At 35.2% G+C, this 15,011-nt stretch overlaps 1 protein-coding gene across 1 annotated transcript in view; it reads left to right on the forward strand.

The window, feature by feature from the left end:
* The window catches only part of LOC103255770 (cilia- and flagella-associated protein 47), a gene marked incomplete at its 5' end in the record, with an annotated part of 291,791 nt that overhangs the window by 46,453 nt on the left and 230,327 nt on the right, over positions 1 to 15,011 (forward strand). The window contains 3 exons of the mRNA XM_021710301.1: positions 990 to 1,067; positions 10,570 to 10,640; positions 11,980 to 12,125. Of these exons, the coding sequence (XP_021565976.1) occupies positions 990 to 1,067; positions 10,570 to 10,640; positions 11,980 to 12,125 (295 nt within the window). The remainder of the gene's footprint in view (positions 1 to 989; positions 1,068 to 10,569; positions 10,641 to 11,979; positions 12,126 to 15,011) is intronic.

Here is a 15,011-nt window from a genome sequence, read left to right on the forward strand (position 1 = left end):
GTGGCCGGGAGCGGCCACTGCACTCCAGTCTGGGCGACAGAGACTCCAACTCAAAACAAACAAACAAACAAACAAAAGACTTTTCATGACATCTTTCACTTATGGTTAGAGTATCATTTGTATACAGTCTTCGTATGATTTGACTTTGTGTTTCCTTGTACCTTACACCTTTCTCTTGAATGCATAAGCATTATCATGTAGGAAGGATTACATTGCTATGGAATTCCAGAAGATGACAAAAATTATTAATGTACTGATTAACTAGCTACCCACATCTCACATTCACTCTTGAAAAAAGCAATTTTAATGAAAACATTATTAGAAATTATGAAATGTGTAGCTCCAGCTATGGGTTAATACCAGTGTGATTTCTTGTTTGTTTCTGGAATTTAATTTAAACAGTCTTTTATACTCTAAAGTTCCTTGGTATGAGAATTCAGTGCTGCCATTCCATAAAAAAGATATTGTTTCAGGTCTTCTTTTTTTTTTTTTTTGAGTTGGAGTCTCACTCTATCACCCAGGCTAGAGTGCAGTGGTATGCTTATGGCCACCACAGCCTCGACCTGCTGTGCTCAGGTGAGCCGTCTGCCTCAGCCTTCCAAGTAGCTGAAACTACAGGTATGTGCCACCACGCCAGGCTGATTTTTTGATTTATTGTAGAGACGAGGTCTCACCATGTGTTTCAGGCTGATCTCGAACCCCTGAACTCAGGAAATCCTCTAACCTCGTCCTCCCAAAGTGCTGGAATTACAGACGTGAACCAACACACCCGGCCATGTTTCACATATTTTCATTCAAGATCTTTCCCTTATTTTTTACATACATGTTTGAATTGCAGAATGAGAGCACTTGAACTTTTTAAACTGTGGTTCATTCTGATTCTAATTATATTTTATAAATGGTGGGGAAAAAAGTAAAATAAGAATGTTCTATGGTCATCTGAATTCTGTTACAATAGATTGAAGTAACTATTCCATGATTTATTTCAGTGTCATTTTGGTGGAATCATCAACATTTGTCTCTTCGCCATTGCAATTAATTAAGTCCAGGCAATACATGACCCACAAGTAAGTATCTTCAAATTTTATACTCATAAGTATCTGAGAAATTAGTACTCAAGGAAACTTCTTGATTACACAATAGTTTTCATCTATTCAAAAGGTTCAATTTACATTATTCACACTCATTCAAATATATGTTTATGTGTTACTAGGTTCACGTGCATGAAAACTGAATAAATATGCACTTGATTAAATACATTATTTGTAGTAGGTACACACTCAATTAGTGAATACTGAACTGTTGTTCTTAGGAAATATAATCACATAGATTATAATCACAGATCCTAAAAGCAACTCATCCTGGTAGATTCTATTTTACGAAAAGAAAATGAGATTCAGAAGTGATAAATGACTCTTCTGAGGTCACCCCACTAACAAATGCCAAATGCACTATCTCTTACTCTCTACAGCTTCTCCTTATCTCTGTACATGTATAAAGATTGAAATAAGAAGATCAGTGTCACCTTGTTTGACCTCATCTGGAAAATGGTGTAGATAGGGACTAAAACTTTTTGCCACTCTGCACATGTTCTTAAACACTGGTATATTAAACACCGGGATATAAAACTGCACATGTTCTTAAACACTTAAAAACTTAAAAACTTAAACACTTAAAAACTACATATGTTCTTAAACACTGGGATATTAAACACTGGGATATAAAAACCAGGAGTATTGATTTGGGGGTTCTAAATACATTTTCAGCAAGTAGGCAGATTTGCAAATGTGGAATCCATGGATAATGAGGATTGACAGAATTTAAACTCATTCCACCTACTTTATGAAGTCTAAATTTAGTTTAGGAATTCTCTTTGACATCTGAATAGAGAAGTAGGATTTTTTAAAACTTTGGTTGCCTTACATTGGTCATCTTTTTAAAACTATAGAATCACTACCTAAAGTGAAGTATGATTTAAAACAATGTTACCAAGGTTAAAGAAAGTCAGGCAGAGAGAACATAATGCAGGTGTCTGTTAATGAAATGCATGCCTATGTTGACCGTTACTACTATGTTGCTAATTTTGTCTTAGTGTAGTGCTTGACCATATCAGTGTCATCATTTTATAAGCAAAAACAAGTCAAGAGGCAAGAATCTGACAATTTTATTGAAAGGAATTCCCAGTGTTAAAGACATCAGAAACCATTAAAGTGCTTGTACAAATCTTGGTAACATTCAAATGAATATAGTTTATTTTTCAAAATTGAATTGTATTTAAATCAATACTTTTGAGAGATTATAAGAGTTGTGTTTATTATAAGATGTTGATTCTTTCAATGGTTATTATGTGAGAAAAGTTGATAAAGAAGAAACCGTTTGTCTCATTGCTTTTGTTTCATTGAATGTTAATTTTATGCTTTCCTAGGGCATTTGAGGTCTTGCCTTCATATTTTGTTTCAGTGAACAATAAAACATGAATTAATGCATTGAGCTATGTCAGCATTATAGATAGCAAAATAAGAAGACTATAGGTATTTTATGTTAATATCTTTGTAGATATGAAATGCTAGTATTGCTAAAAACACTTCCGTAAACCGTTCTAGATTTGTATATTTTCAATCCTTTGCTTCTTTTTGATTAAGTGGCTGCTTTGTAATCATAGATTTTGCCTGACTATCCTTGAAATAATTTTCTCACATCCATTGTGAGAAAAATGTATAGTATCATATATTAAAATAGAGCCAGATTTTAAAGCAATACTGTAGGTATCCATGAACTTCAATAATTTAAAATATAATCAGTGTAATTAACAGAAAAGTTGAGTCTATTTTCATGACTGGGAATGCAATATAGGAATTCTGCGTCTAAAATTTTAGAATGTTTTTCTTTTTATAAAATTCTTAAATGGGTTTGATTAGATCCAAAGTTCCAGAATTATTGAAACCATGAAAGCCTAAATCTACAAGTAAGTTCATGCAAGGAGAAACAAAAATCCTGGAATTTATTTATCAAAAATTGTGTATTTATTCTTACATGTTTAAACTTGTCACCTTCAAAGTACTCTCCGTTTGGTGCAATACACCTATCAAGCTGCTTTTTCCATTCCTCAAAACCGTTTTTGAACTCATCAATATTGATGCCTTTTAGTGCTTCTGCCATCTTTTGTTTCACCTTTACCTCATCAGTAAAATATTTTCCTGTGAAGGCTTTTTTTCATCTGGGGAAACAAAAAAGTCACTCAGGATGAGATCAGGTGAATAAGGAGGCTGGGACATGGGGATCATGTCATTTTTGGTCAAAAACTGTTGAACAGTTAGCACGGTTTGGGTAGGTGCACTCATAAGTCGCCCATCATGAAATGGGCAAACACACTGAGATACTCTCCAAAAAAAAAACATCACTGAAATCGAACGCAGCCTCTCAGAACAATGCTAGCTGGTTAGCTAGTACGCTGATGCTGATAGGTTCCTAGAACACTTACCCCTACCTACAAGGGGTTCACCCTCCAAAAAATAATTCCATTGGGGGGGGGTTCTTCTGTATTATTTTTAATGGTATGCTTCTCAAATAAAAAACAAAATGGAATAACAAGTATAAAAGCAGTTAGAATTTAATTTAAATAAGAAAGAAAACCTTGGAAATGCTCATCCAAAATAATTACCAATTCAGCATAAAATACATAGTAAATATTTTTACCACGGTCAAAAGTATTATTGGTCATTCTTTCTCACATAGTGTCACCCATGTCATTTATAATACTGTACTCCCTTAGTTCTCTTCTCAAGCCTTCTTGTGATAAAACAAAACAAAACGAAATAACAAACAACAACAACAATAATAATAACAATAAAGATGCTGAGACATTGAGTTTTCGGTCAGAGAACATATGATCCAACATAGAGCAATCAGGCTCCTGCAAATTAACTCTCAAAGAATAACTCAGGTTCACTCGTTTAAAGGATTGGAGATTTACTTTTATGTACTTCTATGAAGACTGTCTCCCAGTTCAGAGGGAAGGGCAATACTTATAAAGGCAAAAGTCACAAAGTTTCTCAAGGAAGGTTGATCAGTTTATACAAGTTCTTGGTTTATCATTTGAGGACTGGCATGGGTTGATGGCTGAGGCTTAAATCCATATATTGAGTTGAAAAAAGATAGCCTTAAGGTAAAGCTATTTTTCTGATAATTCTATAAAGATTTATCAGAAGTATTATTGTGGCTCCTTCATTTGACATCGTGCCTGCTAGCTATATAACACCTCCAAACTCCAGATTATGTAGCAAGAAAATCTCTATTCACTTTCCAAAAAATTAGCCAAACTATCCAAAACTCCAACAATTAAATCCACTTTTTAGGCAGCAGAGAGGAAGATGCACAGGGATAAGAATGTGTCCCCTATCTATTAGGGAAGCTTCCTAGAACTATAATACCACACAATTCAGCTTGTAGCCCATCGACCAAATTTTAATTAGATGACCAAACCTAGCTGGAAGGTATAGAGAAATTTCCTTTCTCCACATACACATCTAAGTAAAATTAGGGTTTAATCAGTGAGGAGGAAAGGGCAAATGCTTTTTGAGATAGGAAGACAAGGCTTCACCATGAGGGGACATAAAAGAAAATTTAATCCTCAAGTAGCACAAAATAATCTAACATATCATCAATCTGGCTTCATTGGCATGATGAGGCCTTTTGATATTTAAATATTTGTTAATAAAATAATACGTAATAATGTCATACCTTGCTTTTTTTAAAAAAGTCTCCTCATTATTTGTCTTGAACAGATTTCCAGACAGCAATAAAGTTTAAGGACAGGCATTATAAGTTATAACCAGAAGCCAGGCACGGTGGCTCAAGCCTGTAAACCCAGAACATTGGGAGTCTGAGGCAAGAGAATTGCCTGGGCCCAGGGGTTTATGACCAGCCTGGACAGCTTAGCAACTTGATATATTGTCTCTACAATATATTAAAAAAATTACCCTGGCGTGGTTGCACATGCCTGTAGTTTCTGCTATTTGGAAGGCTGAGGTGGAAGGATGCTAGGGTGACCATGAGTGTACCACTGCACTCCAGCCTGGGTGACAGAGTGAGACTCTGACTCAAAAAAATAAAAATAAAAATAAATAAATAAATAATAACCAGAATGAAGTTCTGGTATAGTACCTCTATGATTAATTTTCTTATGTAATCTACTATATAATAAGTACTATATTATCTCAATAAAACCCTAGCCTGGTCTCTAGGTTTATCAACAAGGTAATACAGGAGAACAAGAAAATGTTAACAAATCTTTCACAAACAAACTGAAATTTGTAAATGTTTTTACATGTCTGTTCTCCTCTCTTTAGACACATGGTAATATTGTACTTCTCCACCAATGTTGAAGTTATATGTGAACATATAAGTTATCTGGCCAGTAGCATATGAGAAGTGCTGCATATATTTCCCAGTGGTAGCTTTAATAACTTGTGAGGAATTTTTCATGTTTCCTTCTTCTGCTACAATTATTATAGAAACACATAGAAATGAAGCCTCCTTCACTAAGGATCATTGAGTGCATGCTCCACCTAGAATGTACATGTATCATAAACAAGAAATAAACTATTATTATAGTCCACTGAGATATAGGTTTGTTTGTTACTGCAACATGACCTAGCCTATACCAACTAACACTCCACCTCATATTCACGTCAGTTAATATCTCTCCAGATAACAAATTTTCTCTTGAATGGTAAAGTATTGAAACATCTTACAGTTGGCATTTTAAAATATGATAGACTCTCCTATTAAAAAATTTTACATGCTTGTATCTATTAGTTGCTCTTTGTAAGCAACCAGATACATATAAAATAACTTGAAATTACATGAATAACAAAACCTTATATTCATCATACATTTTGCTTTGTGGGAACATGATCCATGAGCAAAACAAGAACCGTTAAGAAGTTTTTATTCTAATTAAACTCAAAGAAATTAGCAGGTAAGAATCAGTGCAAAAAATGGATTTTAGCCAAATTTTGAAAATGATAAATGTAATAGCTGTGCTCATAAATGAGTACTTTGACAATTATTTCTTAGAATAATATGACTTGCTGTTTTTTCCCAGCAATGTTGAGCTATCTACTCAATCAGTAAATTCTCACTAAGTGACACCTCTAGCACTTTTCTTAGTACTGGAAATATATAAAATTAAATGTCACATATCTTGTCCTCAAGGAGGCCATCATCAAGAAGAAAAGAGAAAATCTACCAATAGAGGCAGGTTTATAGGGAAAAATGTATTCATTATTATATATTATAAGAAAAACTACTCTGCGATATGATTGCCTAGGAATACCTCTATCTAGATTTTATAATAACTTAATGAAAGAGAAAACATTTAAAAAGAATTATGAGGCAATAAACATTTTTCCATATGTGCACTATACTTTGGTGTTTTCTCTTATTGTATAAAAATTGAGATCTGAAATATGAGCATGATCTTGATGACCACAGTCTAGAGAAGGAAGAGAGTATAGGAACATGGAAGGAGAGAATCCCAGAATCAATGGATAAAGGTATACAAGGGCAAATAGAAGCCATGTGAATTATAGTGCCAACATAGGAGTATGTAAATTATGGTTTAAAAGATGATAAAGTGTTTACAATTTACCTTTATAATTCTTTCTTACAAGCCTATGTTTCATTGAAGACTATATGCTTTATAATCTTAAGTGCTTCATCATTATCCCAGTGTCCCAGAATAGCTTGGATCAGAATAATCAAAAAATAAAAGCCCTGGTAAATATGATCTTCTGTGTTCTGACCCTTGTTAAAAATTCAACAGTAGTTGGATCTGGATAGGCATGATTTAAATATATTTATTTCTACTATACCAAATAATTAGAGCAATTAAAATTAGACCAATGCCTTAGTCTGTTAGGGATGCTATAATAAAAATACCATATACCGGGTGGCTTAAACTACAGACATTTATTTCTGACAGTTCTGGAGGCTGGGGAATCCAAGATCAAAGCACTGGCAAATTCTGTGCCCATAAGAGCCCCAACTCTGGTTCATAAACTGCAGTTTCCTTGCTGTGTCCTCGCATGACAGAAAGGCGTGAGAGAGTTTTATGAAGTCTCTTTTATAAGGGGATTAATCCCATACATGGAGTCTTTGCTTTTATGACCTAATTGCCTCTCAAAGACTTCATCCCTAACACTGGGGATTAAGTTTTAGCAAAAGATTTTGGTGGGGATACGGGAGACACAAACATTCAGCAGCAAGTCTGAGGAAAGCAGAATGAATCAGAGACCAGGTATATATAATAAGAGTAATGATCTTTTATGATCCTTTTGTTCTAGATTAGAGTCTCTTAACTTTATAAAATGTTATCAGACATTTTGGTAATATCATGAAGGTTACAGTACCTCAAAGAATAGTGTTTTCTAGACACATAAAATAAGCTGCAAGAATTAAAGACTCTTAGTCTGCTTGGGCTGTGTGAGCAATCTACCACAGACTGGGTAGATTAAATGGCAAAAATTTATTTTTCATTTTGGAGGCTGGGAAGTCCAAATCAAGATGCCACAAGTAGGTTTCATTCTGAGATGTTTTCTCTTGGATTGTAGATAGCTGCCATCTCATTGTGGGCTCACATAACCTCTTCTTCATCTCTTCTTACCAGGACACTATTTTTATTGGATCCAGGCCCCAGTCCTATGACCTCACGTAACTTTAATTACCCTCTTATATTCTCTATATGACTTCAATATGAATTTTTTGGGGTGACGCAATCTTTTTTATGACATAGAAAAAACTAAAACTACAATAAATTATCAAAATATTAAAAGTATAATATTGTAAAATAGATACTTTATTAATGTAGTGCATGTTAATATCTAATGGTGAAGCTAATACCTACCATAATTTTAAAATGAACATAATTAGCCGGGAGTGGTAGTGAGGGCCTATAGTTCCAGCAACTTGGAAGGCTGAGGCGGAAGGACCGCCTGAAACCCAGCAAGTTGGGGCTGCAGTGGCCATCAGCGTGTCACTGCACTTCAGCCTGGGCGACAGAATGAGACTCCAACACACACACACACACATACACACACACACACACACATCCTTTGGGGATGAAAAAACTCTTTGATTTCTTCAAAAGGCACTTATATTACTTGTTTCCGACAAAATAGGCAAAGAAAAAAAAAAAGACCATTTCCTTGCTAAACTATGGTGTGGCCACATGCTCTTTGAGCTATGGCAAGGCCATGTTTTCTTAAGCGTTGGCCCCTTCCTCTACCTTGTGGGGAGGTGAATCTCCTCTTTCTCCCTAATTTACTTTCTAAATAAACTAAATTTTCTAATCTAAAGAAAAAGAAAAAAAATGATGTCTTAACTGGTCTGCTTTTCTATTCACTATGATAAAAATGATTGAAGGACTAGAGATTGCAAGTATTGAACAAAATGAGGCTTGGATATTATCTGTGGGTTTTGATCAGGTGTTCTACCCAGAGCTCCTATATCAAAGAGAAGGTAATGGAGCTGTATATGGAGAAATAATAAACATTCTTTGTTATTCTTTTCACTCTGTATATATCTCTTTTATAGATACTAAAATATTTATCTATTGTGTCTATTGCAGCCTTAAATTAAAATGTCTATCAAATGCTCAAATTACATAAACTATTAAATGTTCTTTACTTTAAAAAAAAAAAAAAGTAACCAGAATGTCTGTGAGTAGAATTAAAGCACAGAATAATTACAAGAAGTGGCGAATAACCTCATTAAGAATGAGGTCTACAAGGAACTCAAACGCGCCAAAAGGAAAAAAACAAACAGCCCCATTATAAAGGGGGCAAAAGACATGAATGGACACTTCTCAATTCCGGCTACTTGGAAGGCTGAGGTGGAAGGATCGCCGGAGCCCAGCAGGTCGAGGCTGCGGTGGCCGGGAGCTGCCACTGCACTCTCATCTGGGCGACGGAGTCAGACTCCAACTCAAAAAAAAAAGATATACGAGCAGCCAACAGACACATAAAAAAGTTCTCAGCCTCACTTACCAGCAGAGAAATGCAAATCAAAACCACATCGAGATACCACCTAACCCCAGTAAGAATGGCCATCATTAATAAAACAAACAACAACAGATGCTGGCGAGGTTGTGGAGGAAATGGAACACTTCTACACTGAAATGGAACACTTCTACACTGCTGGTGGGAATGCAAACTAGTGCAACATCTTTGGAAAACAATATTGCAATTTCTGAAAGAACTAGAAATTGACATTCCGTATGACCCAGCAATCCCGCTGTTGGGAATATACCCAGAGGAACTCAAATCATTCTACAAAAAAGATACCAGTGCACACGTTTGTTGCAGCTCTATTCACAATAGCAAAAACATGGAAACAACAATGCTGCCCATCAGAGATGGACTGAATTTTTTAAAATGTGGTACATATACACGATGGAATATTATGCAGCCATAAAGAAGGACAAACATATGGACTTCACAGCAACTTGGATAGATTTAGAGTAGGTCTATTAGATCTGTGATCCATCACAGAAACAGTGAACAGAGTATCATATATTCTCACTCATAAGCGATCCTTGAAAAATTATCTTTCTTATAATACCATAAGAAAGGAATTGGCAGTAGAGGGAAACTGACAGGGGACGAATAGGCACACCTTATCTTTAAGGGTACCTGCATTTTGAACATTTGTATACCTAACCCTGAATTGTACCCCACATCTTTAAAATAAAAAAAGAATGTGGTATAAAGAAAAGACAGTGTTATTCATAAAATCAAATAAAGAAAAGGAATGGATATGCTGACAAAAAATTTACTTGGAAATAATCAATATATGTTTATAGCATCAAATTTAGACAAAAGCAGATGGAAAGGTGAGCAAATATGGGTTTGTACTTCTATAAAAAAATCAGGCAATCAATCAATATCTGTGGGCCAAAATATTAATTGATGGCTTGTTTAGCAAAATAATCATTGTTACTAAAAGAAGAGCAATATAGGAAAACTTGATGGGTTCTGGAAGGCCTGGAACCTTTTAAGGGAGGCAATTGTTTGAGACCTTAATCTGAAAATTCATTGTTAGAAATGAAGCCAGAGATACTTCTACTTTTGTAAGGAAGAAGCAAATGTGAAAACAATAAATTTAGAGAAGGGAATTTTTTTCAAGAAAGCAAGTTCTAGAGCCACATTTGGAGAGAGTACCTATTTAGTTCTAAGTTGAGGCTACCTACTTTTTGAGTATCTGGATTAGGGTTCTTATTGTTATTATTAAATGTACACTTCTCTATATGTGAAAATAAGAGGAAATATTTTTACCAAATTTTTTCAAATGATGGAAATATGGGTGATGTTAATTTCCTTTTTGCATTTTTCTGTTTTAATTTTCTAAAATAATATAAACTTCAAAGGATAGTTGAAATATCTGTAGTATCCCAATAGCATATTGTAGTTAGTCATAACTTTTAAGACTCTATAAGGTTTAACTAAGATAGAGAATTGTTTTTGACTTTTGTTTGAGTTGTTGATGTTGTTTTTCTCTTTTCTGTGACAGTGATTGTGTGAGCAGCAGTGAATGTGATACCGCTCAGGGCTGTTCCCATTTCCCACATGCCTTTAAAACCTGTGAGTACCGCAAATAAAAGTGTTTTTTTTTAATGTTTTCATGTCTGATTTTTATTTGCAAAGCATAATATGAAATCAAATATTCAACAGGGGTTGTTATGAGGATAGCCAGAATGACAAGCCCTGGGGATTGCTGGCTGATGGGAGGCCTAAGTGCAGGTCCTGAGTCTTTTCTATTGATGACCCTTTGGTGGTCACTGCCCACATCTCTCCTGTCACTGCTGAGTCTGGTTCCCTCCATTGTACAAATAATGTATTTAGACATATGGCCTTTATGTCTCGTTTGGCTTTTTCTGAACTATATAAGCCTATTTAGGTGACAGGTATCAGCAAGTATAGAACAGTAAGGAGAGGAAAGGTTTACTTTGTTTTACAAAATAATTATAGGACTAGAAAAGATCGATAGAATGATGGATAGAATAAAGGATATAGGAATGTTCTGTAGTTATTCAGAGTTGCAGAACAACCCACTCCAAATACACAAGAAAAAGTAATAATTATTATCTCTCATACTTATGGGGTGACTGGGCTCAACTGAGTGACATTAGCTCAGGTTCAGATGGTTAATATTGCCTTTTGTCTGGAACCTCAGTTGGGCTGTTGGCCTGAACACTTCATGGACTTTCCATGTGGCCCAGGATTCTTCACAGGATTTCATTTAAGCTCTAAAGACAGGCAAACCAAGAAAGAGAGAATTGGCAAATGTTGCATTGCATTTTATGATTTAATGCCAGAAATCACACTGCCTCACTTCTGCTACATTCTGGCATCCCATTTATTAGTATCAGCACTAATGCTGGCCCACCATGTCACTAATTTAAGGCAGTATCAAAGAATTTGTGGACATGTCTTAAAATTAGTGTGTGTGTGCGTGTGTGTGTGTGTGTGTGTGTGTGTTTAGAGAGAGAGAGATTTTAAAATTACTATATGTATATATACATCTATCTATCTATCTAGATGATAAATCCTTTATTTCTAGTTCAAACTATCCATTATACCCTGTGGAACATTACATAGTCCACAAATTGATTCTTGGATGTCCATCTTGCTACATATATCCAGGTTAGTTTTAAACAGTAGTGAAATTCACCTTGTAATGCAATTCCTTATTAAGGAATTTTTAATAAAGGGTCAAAATTATGTATTTTCTTATATCAAACTTGAACTGGGGTCTCTGTACTTTCATTAACAAATGTATGTATCATCTAATCTTATATGCTAATGTTTTTTACTTTTAAAAATTTATCTTAATACTTTAATCACAAAATGAAACAACTGCTTTATTTGAAACACACTTACACAATTATATGTCAACAAGCTCCGTGTCATGTTTTGCTAGCAATTAAGTCCACTTTCATCAGAGAGTTCTTCTGCTCCGTGCATACTATTTACCTGGGAGTGAAAGGAACTTCAAGCCTGGAACTCTTCTTTCTTCCCTTTAACATCCACATGCGCTACTGTGTCATCATTTTGAGCAACAAAAAGGTAAGAACAGAATTGTATTTTGTGTGTTTATCATTGTTTGCCACTTTAATAGACTATCCAGTAGCAGCTGACTTGAAGACAGCAGGAGACTCTAGAATGTAGATAATTTCAACCCCTCATGTTGTTAAGCAAAGTGGTTATCCTCAAGAACATCCAGAGTTACACTAGTTGTGGGTAAATTTTAGCATGGCAGCATGAGTAGGTCCCACGGGAACAGTGTGGGCATGGCTAACTTGCTGTGGCTCTATCTGTATTAGTTACCTATTGCTGTGTTACCAAATTACTGAGTGTCTTAAAACAACACATATTTATTATACAGTTACTTAGGGTCAAAGGTCCAGACATGCCCTAGACAGGTTCTCAGCTTAGGATCTATCAAGTCTTCAACCAAAGAATCCGCCAGAGCTGGATTCTCCTCAGAGGCTCAACTGAGGAAGAATCTTTATCCAAACTGCCTCAAGTTGTTGGCAGAATTCATTTCCTTGTGGGTCTGGGATCTGTGCAACTTGCATCTTCAAAACCAGCACAGGTATGAGACACACAGAGGCAGAGGGAAGAAGGAAGACAGACGAGAGGGAGAGAGAGACTACAGAAAGAAGGTTTTATAGCATTACTCCTTTCCAGAAAGACACTGCTGTGTGTTGACCTGAGGAGGCAATTTATTACTCCCAGGATATAGCCCTGAATGTATCGGTTATTTTTATACCAAATTGAGTACATGTGCAACAAAATATCAGTAATTAAAGAGAGGTATTGTATTTACCTGGTGTTTATAAAATCTTTTGGATGTGAAAAATAATAGAGCCCATTAAATATGTAAAATAATAGTTTCATTTTACGCTCAAAGTTACCACTTAGGAAAAAATGCCTTTATATAGTAATACTAACTCTTGTTTTTATTTATTTTAGAGGAATTCAAGATTTAACTAAATTCCTCTACATATAAAATTTATGAATAGCACAAGGGAGAGATAGGCAGTTGAGGGACACTGCCAGGGGTGAGGGGGCCATATAACAACACAAAGTGTACCTGCTCCTAAACCAGGGGAAGTGAGGATGAGTTGGAGGCCTAAGCTTCACCTGCATGTAGATTACTTATGTGCCTAATTCTGACTTGTACCCCACATCTTTATAATAAAATAAAGTAAAAATAAAATACAATAAAATTTGTAAAAAATTGTGACTATAGTGTGCCCAGTAATTTGATCAAATACTTCATACTCTTTTTTATATTAATTTATAATATAATCTAAGGAAATACTAGAGTTAATTCTCATTAGCACAGCAACAAAGTTGATTTTATTAACTATTAAATATTAATATTAGCTTACACAAATTTAATCTAATCAATAAAATATAATTATACTTAACTTGGCATCTCAATTTATTAAAACACAACTTTTGATTATATATATTTTGTCCTCAGAGAAAACATTAAGAAAAACCAAGTCTTATATTGCTATCAGTTGATAAATAATGCCCTCAATCTAAAGGATTGCATTGAATTACAATTACTTATGCAAAGAAACACATCTATTAATTTATACATTCAATTATATTGCTAATTATATTGAAAAATGCAATTACACGCTTAAATAGATGATCAAACATCCATGCCCACCTAGTTAGCTCCTGTTCTTATGAAATGTGTGATAACTGCTTTACCAGTAAGAACCACCTGTTGAAAACTATAAAGTAATTAGACTTCTACTTGATAATTTCCATGTATAAAACAAACATTTCTACTAACACTGCTATCAAGAAAAGGCCATCTGTTTCACTTTCGTTGTTCTGTTTAAATTTTCAAATAAAAAATGAAGAGGTTTAAGTAACAACTGTTTGAAAAAATAGTTTTACAAATCTTCCATCAGTGTTTATAGAAATTCTTAGCTTAGGAGAAAATATATTAAAACTCTAGAAATTCCTACTGTCAGATGCTAGAAATCCAAAGAAACTTTTGCTCTCATGTGGAATGTGGCAAAGTAGGTGGAGGACCCTCAAGCAGAATCAGGGCCCAGTCTCTGATGGATTGCATGCACCTTTTGCAAGGAAGGATTGGCAGACCCCTTCACAAAGCACACAGGCATTGCAAAACACACAGCAAGGTACTGAAACAACCCTGGAGCTGTGTCTTCACTGTGGTGCCCAGAATGTGAACATTCACTGTGTGATCCTAAATTTTTATGTAAGAAACTACCCCACATTGCTGAGCTGATCAGTATGAGAGAAAGGGGCATCAAGCAGTAATCTTTGACCTACGGTCTGGGTCAACAGAGGGTTCCAGCTGCAGGCATCTGCTGTAGTATAACTATCCCTCTCCCACCAACCGTCAGCATTTTTATTGACCCAACCCAGAGCTTCCCTTCCACTTAGAAGATTTATCTTCCACGCTTTGGTTTTTCTCTGTCTACAAACGTTGGTCAGAACAAATTGAGGTTAATGTCCTGGCATTGTTAACTTGAAGAAGCTGGGATAGGAATTGTCATCCCAGAGCAACATATGCAAACAGGTCCAGCCCTACACCAGGGCTCCACATACTGAAGTAAGTTTCAGCCTTAATAAACCAAGTTGAAGGTTAACAGGGAAAGTGTGACCACTCCCAGGTAGAAGATATTACAAGACCTTGTTGATTTTTGGTTTACAATAATGTAGCCGAAGGCAACTCCATACCAGTAGTTAAATATATTAAATGTCACTCTGGTCATCTGTATATTTGCATAAATCAGTGGAGCCACTTGTCTGACTCTGTACTATCCATCACTTCACACTCTCTCACTCTCTTGTATCTTCCTATGTCTGGTGATACAGAGATTAAGCTGGCAGTCTTTATTTTTAAATATCCTACAACAGATGTATAACCTTTTAAAATTATACTTAATGCACAGA

The sequence above is a fragment of the Carlito syrichta genome, unplaced genomic scaffold, assembly GCF_000164805.1.
Source record: "Carlito syrichta isolate Samal-C Ts95f unplaced genomic scaffold, Tarsius_syrichta-2.0.1 Scaffold288410, whole genome shotgun sequence".
Taxonomy (NCBI): domain Eukaryota; kingdom Metazoa; phylum Chordata; class Mammalia; order Primates; family Tarsiidae; genus Carlito; species Carlito syrichta.